Genomic DNA, 12,201 nt, shown 5'->3' on the forward strand with positions numbered 1-12,201 from the left:
GTTTATTACATGATGACTTTACCTCATCAATCATTTTGGTGGTGTTTTTATTTTGGTTTTGTTTTTTAAAGTTTCACGGAAGTGTTAACACAAATTGAGTCTCAGCACACTTCAAATTGTTTCCTTGTCCCACATTAATCATATTTTGACTCCTTGTTCCTTTAGCAGTCCAACCAAGTAAAACAACTGGAAATTATAGGAATAACTCAAACACAGATGCATTTCAGATCTCTCAGGAGAAACACAGTACAGTTCTAAATTTGCAACATGACAAACTCAGGGAAAGAAAAGCAGGAAAACAATAGTACTGGTTTCAGAAATGAGAGCAAGAAAAGAACTGCAGTAGTATTTGGGGTCTTCTGGGGTTATAGAATAAAATAATTCAGGTTGGAAGGGGTATCAGAAGATCATTTATTTCATTCTCCTGCTTACAGCAGGGTCAACTACAAGGCCAGACCATATTCCTCAAGGCTTTATCCAGTCAGGTTGTGAAAACACCTGGGAATGGAGAATGCACGGCCTCTCTGTTTTCATGGTGGAAAAGTTCATTCTCATAACCAGCTGGAACTCTCTAGTATCAATTTATGACTGCTCTCTCTTGTCCTGCCTTCTGAGCAATCTTATTTCACATATCGGAAGGCTGCTCTGAGGTGCTCCTTCTTCCCCAGGCTAAAGGCAGCTCCCTCAGCCTCCCCAGGGAGGGCACATGCTACAGCCCAAATCACCCCGGTGACTCTCTGCTAGCTTGTTCCAGTTAACTGATGTCTTTCTTGTAACAAAACTGAACACGGTATTCTAGATGCCATTAGCAAGTGCTGACTCAATGGGGAGAATCATTTCTCCAGAGCAACTGGCTATGCCACTGTTAATACTGCCCAGGATGCCTCCTGTAGTGTTGGGGCACACTGCTGGCTCACGCTCAGCTTGCTGTCTGTATACCAGTACCCTGGGTCCCTTTTCAGCAAATCTGCTCCCTAGCAAATCAATCTCCAACTCATATTGTTGCAAGCGATTCTTTCTTCCCAGGTGCAGGACTTTACATTTGTCCTTGTTGAATTTCATTAAGTTCCTGTCTGCTAATTTCTTCCATCCGTCCAGGTCCCTCTGGATGACAGTCCTGCCATTAAGCCATTATGATTATCAACTCTTCCTTCCAGCTTGGTATTGCCTGAAAACTCAACAACAGTGGAATCTGTCACCTCCTCCAGGTCATTAATAAAGATGTTAAACAGGACAGGTCCCAGGACAGACCTCTTGGGTATCCCACTTCTTATTAGCCTGCAGGTAGAGTAGGACCCACTAACCTCTAATCTCTGAGTGTGATGACCCAGTCTTTTTTTTTTATTCATCTAGATGCCCATTATCAAAACTGTATTATCCTAAAATGGATACTAAAATATTGAGGGAGACAGTGTTGAAATGCTTGCTAGAATCAACACAAATGACATCCACTCTTTCCCCCTCATCCAGAAATCAAATCTTATGATCAAAGGCAATTAGGTTTATCAGGCATGATTTACCTCTCGCATGCTCAGAGATGTGTTCCGAGAGGACTCTGTCCATGATTTTCCCAGAGATTTAAGAGAAGACTACTAGCCTGCAGTTTGCTGGATTGGGATCTATCCTTTGGGAGTTTCTGGTTGGTTTTGTAAATTTTTTAATTTTTTTATTATTTTTTTAAGATGGGCACATTGTGCTTCTCCAGTCGTTGGGGACCTCCCCAAAGTTCCACAACCTTTCAAAGATGATAGAGTGTAACCTTGCAGCTAGCGCTCTCAGCACCCTCAGACACAGTCTATCCAGTCCCATGGACTTGCATAAGCCAGATTTTCTCAAGTAAATCCCAACCCAAGTATCACCTACTACTGGCAGTATCCCTCCTTGGACCCCGTCTCTGTGCACAGAGGACTGGGGAGACCTTGTTAACAAAGACTCAGGAAAGAAGGCATTCAGTACCTCTGCCTTACCTGTGTTTGCTGACACTAAATCACGTGCTGCATTCAGCAAGTCTCACATTTTTCCTTCTTCAGCCTTTAACTACTGCCACAGGATTTCTTGCTGCCCTTCACATCCTCTGTAAGCCTCAACTCCAGCTGAGCTTTGCCTTTCCCAATATAAACTTACATGCCTGGGCAAACTTTCTGAATGCCTCTTTTATAACCTTTCCCTGCTTCTACCTTCTCCATACAGTCTTTCTGCATTGAAGCTTGTTCATGACTTCTCTACGCAGCCAAGCCAGCCTCCTGAAACATTAGTGTGTTTTCCCGAGGACTGGGATGGACTGCTCTTATGCTTGGAGGAGGATCTGGATAAAGATCTCTGGAGTGGTACGCAGATGAATGTTGCCAGGAACCTTGTAATTGTGAAACTTCCCAGAAATAAACGTAGGAAAAAAATATCAATTAAAGAAAGACAGGCTCATGTATTCCTTGCTAGAGTATCCAACAGACTTAATTAAATAATGACAAAAAGGAAATGATACTGAAACTAAGCTTGGAATAATACTTACTAAGAATGCAAAGTAATTAGATGTTTGAGTCATGTTAGCTGACAAACAAATCTGTTTTCTTTTTCAAAGGGCTCGCTTAAAGTAGCTGAACTACTAGTTTGCAGAATCCCTTACTCTTTATCAAGCCTTCTTCCTTAACTGGCAGGATCAAGGAGAACACCACCAGGTCTCCTGTGCCCTTCACCCTAGCCCCTGGGCTGTAGTTACCTTTTACCCATGCAAGGCTTCCCTCAATAGCATTACTAGTGTCCATGTAGATGAGCAGCCAACGGGTCCTAGTCTGAGGGTCAAAAAAACTTGCAATTTCTGCAGTGTCCTAGATCTCAGCCCCTAAAACCCAAACCACCTTAGATGGCAAGTCTCATCTGCAGGTCAGTGCCTCCATCCCCTGCAGAAGGGAGTCCTCCTCCCAGTGGCACTCTTTACAACCAGTTGATTAGGCCAGCATGGTTCCCTGATGTAGCTTGTTCCTCTTCACCTGTTCCAGGCCCCAAATCTATTCTGTAAGTGCATATCCAAAGAGAGGCCAAGAAAATTCTTCCTGCTGCCAGGAGTCACAAACTTTCAGTCTCCAGTGAGCACAGCCTCTGGCCGTCCTTCTTTCCATGCCACTGCCCTTGAAGGTTCTCCACAAAGAGCTTGTTCAGCTCCCAGGTACGCTGAGGCAATGCTTCTACCCTCAGCTTCTTTATCTGACAGTTCAGGAAGCAGACCAGAGCATGACTCACCACCGACTCATGCAGAGACGCCCTCCCTTCCCTGCACTCAACACCTTGGATGGACACATCCTTCCTCAAGAGCTCCCTCTGGGTCAAGGCAACCAACATGTCCTGAGGGACTGGCCCAGCCAGTACCAGAGCCACAACAGGTTCCCAGGTGGCACATCCACACCTCCTGCTGGCCCTCTCCACAAGAATCAGCTGCGTTAACACCCAAATTCCCATCTGTGCACCCTGGTCACCGGCGTTCCCCAAGCATTAGTTAAACAGAAATATGGGGCACAAGCCTGCTCTCTCCCGGCTGTCCCTGGCAAGCAACTTCAATGTTTTATGGCTCAAACTACCAAGTCTAGAAGGAAAACGGGTTTTTTTTATCATTAAATGAATTATCATGTCAGGATGGTAAAGTGTGGTGGTACAGACAAGGCAACAAGTACCTGGCAAATATTTTAGAAAAGGTTTTTTGGAAAGATGGAAGAAGGCAAATCAGTTATCCAACTCTGTTCCCTTACAGTCATCCCCCCACATAAGTAGAACATAACATTTGTAGGATGAAGGTTAAGACAATGGGGTAAATACTAAGTAAAACATTCCAAAACGGATTCAACAAAGACAAAGTATTTGAATCATGCTGCATAAAATAGTTGAGTTACAGAACATGAAAATCAGTAGAAAAATAGCAGCCAGCCCCTTCAGCCAGCCCATTGGCCTACAGCAAAGGGTCATTCAGAAAATGACAGAGGTAACTAAGCTCCTTACACGTAAATGTGAGGGACGCCAGTCTTGCTTTAGACTTGTTCTAGACCTCTCGCCACAAGGACTCTGATTATGCTGATTATCCAAGCAGAGAGAGATCATCCAGATGAGGCACGATCAGATGTATTACAAAAACCACAGAAAACTCTATGCAATAATCAGAACCAGTATAACAGAAATGGGGTGAAATATGACAGCAAGAAGCTCAAGGCTTTTTATGAGGGGCTAACAGGAATTCACATGATAAACTGGAAACTTCAAACCAATGGAACAGAAGAAAGAATCGGATTATTCCAAATGCCCTCTCAATGCAGCTGCTAAACCTGCCAATTAAATCTGTTTGTATATAAGAACGGATCTTTCTCTTACTTACACAGAAGTTTTAACACAATTTTTAAGACTCAGTGACATATTTTTGTTCATAATGCCATGTACAGTTTTGCTTACCTGTATTCAAAAAGACAAACTTATGCTGGAAGTGCTACAAGAATAATTATAGGAATTGAAAGACTATCTCATGCAAAGAGACTGTAAGATTTTTCCTTCTTTGGCCTAACAATAGGAAAGCTGAAAGGGGATTTAGTTGCATTCTATAAATATATCAGGGAGAGAGAAGTGCAATTTAAACTGAAAGTTTTCTTAGTACAATCATAGATAAATATAAACTTAATCATAACCATGTTTAGTGGTTGAATAGCCCCAAAGCGGGTAATGAAGACAAGAAAAGGGGGCAGGTATGATGTAAGGACACAATTTTAATGTAAAAATTGTGTATATGTGTATCTATGCTCTACTGATGTAGATTTTTTATGTATAAAAATTTATATAAACACACACACAGAGCCTACCCAAAGGTACAAATCTAAAGATGTGGGAAACTATTTTCCAAGCTCGAATTTAGCACAAGCAGCTCTTTGTTACCCTTATGAGCAGAGTAATGAAACAGATTTTTGCTGGATTCACAAAACCCTATATCATAAAGAGTTTCTCAGATGCTTAGCTAAGAAACAAGAAGTGGCAGGAAGAAAGATCGGTACCAAAAACTTGTTCTTTGTTTTAAACTCCCAAAAACTGGAAACACACTAGATCCAGAAATCAGATAAAATACTTTCACCCCTTCCATTTCCTAAGATGCTTATCACTTCTTGACTAAACCCTGACCTCAGATTTGTATCTCTGTCTCTCCTCAACTTCAGCAGAACCTGTTTTCCACCGTGAAAGAAAACAGGACTACATTCTCATTTAAATAACAGAAATAATACATCTCATGGTTCACGCATAGCATTCACACAGAAAATCATTTGCTTATAAACCTAATCTTGCTACATCATTGCCTAAAGCATGATTTTAACTCTGAGGGATAAACCAAATTTAAAACAAGCTTACCTGTTCACAGACATCACGGCACATTAAGTTGTCCTTTGCATGGTAACAACAAGACAAGCCTATGGAAAAGCAGGGGAAGGGAAAAAAATATTTAAAAGACTTGAAGCACTTAACTATCACTTCTGAACAGAGTGCCCGTGTGATGGCCTATCAGGACAATTTGTCCAGTCCACAGATGACCGTGAGAAATTTTCCTTCCCAGAAGGCAAAAAAGAATGTGAGAATTTTTCGTTCCAAAGCTAGCGCCAACTGGTTCAAGTCTCACAGAATTACCCCTGAACACTCACTGCCACCAAAAAGAGCTCTCACTCTCCTTCCTTCATCTTCTCACCACATTTCTGCTGCTGAACTTGCACTAGCTTGGCACCTGCAAAACTCCTTCATGACGCAATTCAATTTAAATTCAATTTATTAAGGGAGGGGGATAGTAAAAAGTGAACAAAAACCCTCCATAGACTATATGTCTTTGTAAATGGAATCATCTCACAGAATCTGAAAAGCACAAGAGCCAGGTACGAACAGGTGGAAAAGGAAATCACAGCAGTAACCCCTCTCCCACAGAGGTGAGCACAGCTGCCCACTGATCTCGGGCTTCTGAACAACTTGGAACAAAACTGTCACCTGTTTCACTAGTGATGGATGATTAAGAGTGGTTTTGCCTGACTAGATGGAAGTCGCAAAGCAAACACAGATACAAACACATTAACAGGAAAACAAGTCAGAACCAAAGCACTGAGAAGTTGTGAAACACCAAGGCTCAAAGCAGCGTTTTTAACAACATGCTTTGTTCCCTCTACCAGCCAAATATTTCCTTCACTCAGTTAAGCCTGGCCAGTATAAAATGCATTGCACAACTCCCTTAAATGTGTTTTCATCCTCACTGCTCAGCATTTGGAACAGTGTATCAGAAAACAGACGGACAGAGATGACCTTCGAAGCTTTTTCTTCCACGCTCATCTTCACATACAGCATCATTTAATATTACAGATTTCTGCTCAACTGTATCTGAACTATGAATCACACTGACACATAAAAGCAATACTGTACAATGACACCACTCGTCAAAAGTTGTCTCTCACAATACGTAGTCACTAAATAGATTCTGACTGAACCAGTAAGAAGGACCTTGGACTTACAAGTGTTTTAATCTGAAAGCTTAGAGTTGTTATAAGATGATACCCAATTCAAAAAACGAAAAGGATCCACCACCACCAAAACCAAAATTATCCGATATTGCAATGACATTTAAAAAAAAAGAAAATGTCAGCTTGAAAATGTCAAGAATTGGAGGGGGGGGCGGAGGGGGGGGAATCACTGAAAAGGCTGTCTGAAACAGTCACAATTTAAAATGGCTACTACAGGACTGAGCTATATTTTAACACAAAAATCCATCTGATGTCTTAATAGGAAAGAAGATAAACCAAAGTAGGCCTTGTAACTGGTGAACGTTTTCATTAATGATCAGAAACAACACAGCAAAATGCCTGTAATGAATGAGAACAGCACCCAAATCTTGCTTACACCACTATGAAAAGCAGGAATGAAATTCTAAAACAGACTTCAACATTTCCTGCCAGCTCTCTACCATCACAGAAAAGGATTGAGATACGACGCAGATGACTTAAAAACCTTTCTAATTTGCAGGCTACATGTGGGATCTTGCAGGTTTTCCTGCACTATGTTCAGTAAGCTGACCTCTGCCAAGAATCAACTTCTTCATTAGCAGGCTCCACCATGTTCAGCTTCAGGTATTATTTCACCTAACTGAAAAGCTTTGCTTCATGTTCACTTAGTCCTGTTACAAAGCCACAGTATTAGAAATACATAACAATAAAAGCCTTTAGCTTTAAAGAACAGTTTTTCTCAAGGCGAGAGTTGCACTTATTTTGAAAAACACTTATAAATTTCAGTGCCCATGCAATCTGACTGCAAGCTCATTGACACAGTGCTGGAGAAAACATTAAGGTTCACCACCTTCATCACCCAAAGACAGCTAGCAAATTAATTGTCACAGGTAAAAAAAATTCAACCAGACATAGCTAAACATAGGCTTTACTTAAGAACAGAGAAATACTGGCTACTCAGGCATGTTTCTGTTGTTTTGTTTACTGTAAGTCCCAGAAATTTTTCATTGCATAAATTTTTATTAGCTGCTACATTTAAAAGACCCAAGAATTCAGAGTTCCCAACCCGTAAAGAGAATTTACATCGGCTTAGGTGACAATGCGTATGTTTAGCTGTGTACGCCACTAGGATTTGAGTTCATGAATGTCTTAGGCATTGTTTTATTAAATGTTTCTTCACACAGATTATTTAACACCCTGTGACCGTTTATCTGTTAGTCTGCAGAGGCTGTCAACCCTCCTGTGATGAACTAACACACATCCAGGACAGTCCTCCTCCATCACTTCCACCACAGAATTTTAAGTCTTATCAGTTATACCAAAGAGTGCAACAACGAAGTAATAATGTAGTAAACTTTACAGCCATTTAATTCCTTTTTTACAAAATCCCAATCAATTGATGGTATCTTAAACTGGCAGCACATTAACCGGACCCAGTGATCTTCAGTGCTCAGTTCAGAAATGGCAGTTATGAACTATATCCATTCCAAACACAATTCCTTGCTTCTCTTCCCAGTTAACCTCCTCTGAAACATCTTATGGCATGTCTTTTGGTCAGTCCCTTACCTTCTCACTCCCACTTTCTCTAGTTTTAATAAAATTTTCCAGGTTTCACATCAAAATTTTATTCTTGTCCAACTACGAGATAATGACGCTTCATTCCCTGGTGAGATCCACTCTCTCGACAAGGTTATGGCAAGGACATCGGGCTAGTGCCTGGCATGTTCCACGCCGCTAACTTCTCACTGCCTTCCTGCCGAACCCGTGTCCCCCGGGGAGCCAGAGGCATGGGACAACAAGGGAGTGCCCGCGAGAGCCTCCGTGCCTGCGGTATTCTGCTTTAAAGCCTTATTACGTATTTCGTATTTTCCGTTCCTGGACAGCATTACTGACGGGATCTATTTATTAAAAGCTATTTGCCAATATCTGCGCTTGTACCGCCTTCTTTTGTCACTACTCTTTCAGCCTCGTCAAGCAGTTACCTGCCATCACAGCTGTACCGCAGGGCACGGTTTTCTCGCTATCACACGTCTCCCCTCGGCTCTCACACCGCCCCGCACCGTCCCCGCCGGCGCCCTGGCGAGCGGCGGGGTGCGGCCCTGCCCCGGCCTCCGCACGGCCGCCCGGGACTGGGCCGCCCACCCGCTACCCGCGGACCAGCCGGCGGCACGGACCGACCCATGGCCCGACACCCGCATCCCCCCCCTCGCCACTTCGGCCGCCGGCCTCAGCCCCGGGCCTCTGGCAGGCGCTCTCTGCGGGGGGCCGGCACCGGGAAGGCGACGCTGCCCCTTCCTGGGAGGGCCAAGAGGCTGCCCGCGCCCCTCATTTGCCCCGGTCCCGCGCCTCCCGCCCCCGCGGGGCAGGTGCCGGTGCCGGGGTGCCGGTCCCCGCTCCTTCCCGGCGCCAGGCGGCCGCCCCGGCTGCGGCGAGAAGCGGCGACCCAAGGCGCCGGGCCGCGCCGCCCCCAGGCCCGGCACCCTGAGGCGTCGCCCCTGCGCCACGTTACTGAAGAGGGGCCCTTGGAGCCGCCTCTCCCCCCCGCCCCCGGCTCGCTACTCACCGGCCGCCCCGGGGCAGAGCAGCGCGGCCGCCGCCAGGCACAAGAGGGCCCAGGGCCGCCGAGCGGCCGCCGCCGCCATGGCCGCTCGCGACTCCGCCCCGCGCCCCCCGCCCGCCGGACGGCCGGGCCCCGCGCCCCGCGCCCCGCGCCGCGCCCATTGGCTGCGGCCGCCGCCGGGCCCCGCCCCTCGCCCCGCCGCCTGAGGCGGCCCCGCCGGCTGCCTGCGGCGCCACGGTGGCTCGGTGGTGCTTGCGCTCGCCGGGACCCCGCGGCGGCCTCCACCCCCTGCCCCCGCCCGCGGCCACGGCACCCCGCGGCCACGGCACCCCGCGGCCGCCTCCCTCCCCCGGCTCGCGGGGCCGCGCGCGGCTCGGTGAGAGGGCGGAGGGGCGAAGAGCCGCGGTTTAGCTGTAAGTTTTCGGAGGGAGGCGGAGACCCCCGCTGAACCGGTTCGTTTCTACTGGCACCGACCGCGTTAACGCGGTTCCGCGCATTCTGCTCGGAGCGTTGAGCCGAGCCCGCCGAGCGGCCCCGCTGCCCGCGCCGGGGCCCAGCCCGGGAAGGGAGCGCCGCCGGGCTGCTCCCGCCTCTGCCCCTCCACTCGGGCTCGCTGGGGGCTGTGGGTTTCCCTGCGCTGCGGCCAGGGCCCGCGTGCGGGCAGGAAGGCGATCGAGCCCGTCGAGGTACAGTCCACGGTGCAGATGATTACAAAAAGAGGCTGAACTGAAGAAACATCTGTATAGTTGGGCCACCACTGCAGTTTCTTTTCCCTGTACAAACCAAATTATCCATTTATTTTTTTAATTTAAGAAAAATTAAATGTAAGATGGCCAATGAAGGCAAAGAAAAGTTAATGTTCATTTCATAGCTAGTGGCTGTTTTGCCTCAAAGTCTGGCTATTCCAAGGTGAACAGATAGCTTCTGGCAGCTCCAGACCTCTTGGATGAGCACCTTAGCATCCCATTACTGGATTTTCTGGCAATAGTGAAACAGGGAAATTGTTAAGAACCCAGAAAATTTATTGTCCCACGAATTGCTGATAGCTTCTTTCCAATCCCAATGAACTCCTTCTCCAAAGACAGTCTAACAAGCTACAAAGCTATTAATGACTCCACCATCTTCTACAGCCTGGAGAACCTGTTGGAAACCAGTGCGCTTTAATTCCAGCATCAAATTCATAAATGGTCCAGAAAAATACCCAAGGCAATACAGGAGAACACTCCAATGAGATGGAAAACTTTTGTATCTTGTCTATCTGCCTATACACCAGTATAGAGTGGTTAAATTGCACTAATTCATTATGGAGCAAAGCTTTAAGAAATAACAGTACATTAATTTGTTAGACTTAAATTTGTTGCTGTAATTATGAATTCAAGAAACTGAAAAGTGGCAAATGTAACCTGATTATAAAAAAAAGCAAAAACCACACAACGTTCCACACCAAGACAGGTGCTTGTATGTAAGTGGGCTTATATGTCAGTTAGATAGCTGGGATTTTCCCCCCAAACCCCAGTGTTCACTTTTGTTAATTTTCTACCTGCCTGCTGTCTCGGGACCTAAAATTCATCAGGAGCCCACGAGGTGGCAGCAGGTCCAAAAGCAAAATTAGCCAGATGGCCGAATCCGCAGGCTGGTTTAGCTTCCCTGAAAACAGAAGAGGCCTGAACCGACCAAATGCATTTTCCCCCGCTTATGCCAAATAGTTTAATTTGGCTTAATTTTCATAGAATCATAGAATCATTTAGGTTGAAGAAGACCTTTGAGGTTATCAGTCCAAACATTAACTAAAACTACCCAGACCACCACCAAACCCTGTCCCCAAGCGCCACATCTACGCGTCTCTGAAACGCCCCCAGTGCGGGTGCCCCCTCCCCGGGCAGCCTGTGCCGGTGCCTGACCACCCTTCCAGGGAAGAAATGTCCCCTCACCCCCACCCTAACCCTGCCCTGGCGCAGCTCGAGGCCGTTCCCTCTGCTCCTGTCGCTCCTTCCCTGGGAGCAGAGACCGACCCCCTGCCCACAGCCCCCTGTCAGGCAGCTGTAGGGAGCCATCAGGGCCCCCCCCGAGCCCCCTCCTCTCCAGGCTGCCTCCCCCCTCAGCCTGTGCCCCAGCCCCCTTCCTCAGTCCCTGCCCGGCTCTGGACACGCTGGGGGCTCCTGCCCAGCCGCTGGTGACCAGCCCCCCGTCCCTTTCCCGCCGGGCCCTTCCCAGCCCCCTGCCCCCAGCCCGCAGCTGCCGGGGGCTGGTGTGACCCCCGGGCAGGGACCCGGCAATGAGCCCTGGGGACCCTGTACCCCTGGCCTCGGCCCCTTGCCCGGCCTGCCCAGCCCCCCACAGAGCCTTTTGATTCTGTATCAGCTGGAATTTTGTTCTGAATAGTGTTTAATCCTGCTTCCTTATCCTAAAAATTGCTGAAGTGTTAAAAGGCTTGAACTTTACTTCATATTTTATGTGTCAGCAATATATGAATGTTCTGACATAGTCACGGTCCAAGTTACTGTTCCAAACATGCGTTTTGCTGAAAGAGATCTGACCTGATCAGGATCCCCTTTGGAAAGTAAACTGATGCCACATTTTCCTTAAATCCAGAGAACTGTATTGTCAATGTGGCATATCTCTCTGTTTCAACAGAGCACTTTCTGGACTGAAAATACACTGTCCTATACTTGAATCTAACATATTGTTATATCTGTTTTGAGATGTTCGTAAGTTCCATGCACCATAAAAATTGTCTTCACAACCTTTTAAGATCTCCAAGAACCAATATACAGAGCTACCCCTCTTGACACAATACTTTGTCAGACAAAAGGTTGTTTTCAGCTTATACACCTTCTGTTCCTCCTTTTATCTCATTACTGCAAGGCAGTAGCATTTTCCTTCTTGGTAATTTCTAAACCCATTGTATCTTAGCCATAAAGTTTTAAAATAAGTTTGCTTAACTGTAATTCTTAGAACATCTACACCTTACAGTTGGAAAGGTACTTACAACATTTGTACTTACCCTAATTAGCATTAATTTGTCTAATCTGTGTATCAACAACAGGATAGCAGCATGATAAGCCACTGCCAGGTATTCAGTGCATGTTGAATAGCTTTCCTGTGCTGAGGCATGTTCTGTTTCATGTCTCTGTTGGAACTAGGTAG

At 46.4% G+C, this 12,201-nt stretch overlaps 1 protein-coding gene across 2 annotated transcripts in view; it reads right to left on the reverse strand.

Moving 5' to 3' along the window:
• The window catches only part of RECK (reversion inducing cysteine rich protein with kazal motifs), a 66,319-nt gene extending 57,155 nt beyond the window's left edge, over positions 1-9,164 (reverse strand). For both annotated transcript variants that reach the window (XR_008731591.1, XM_055706381.1), the window contains exons 1-2: positions 9,058-9,164; positions 5,371-5,429 (exon numbers count right to left, since the gene is read on the reverse strand). Coding sequence is in view for 1 of the 2 variants with exons in the window: in XM_055706381.1 (XP_055562356.1) it covers positions 5,371-5,429; positions 9,058-9,136 (138 nt within the window). In the remaining variant the exon portion in view is untranslated. The remainder of the gene's footprint in view (positions 1-5,370; positions 5,430-9,057) is intronic.
• Positions 9,165-12,201: the final 3,037 nt, after the last annotated feature.

This window comes from Falco cherrug, chromosome 3 (assembly GCF_023634085.1).
Source record: "Falco cherrug isolate bFalChe1 chromosome 3, bFalChe1.pri, whole genome shotgun sequence".
Taxonomy (NCBI): Eukaryota; Metazoa; Chordata; class Aves; order Falconiformes; family Falconidae; genus Falco; species Falco cherrug.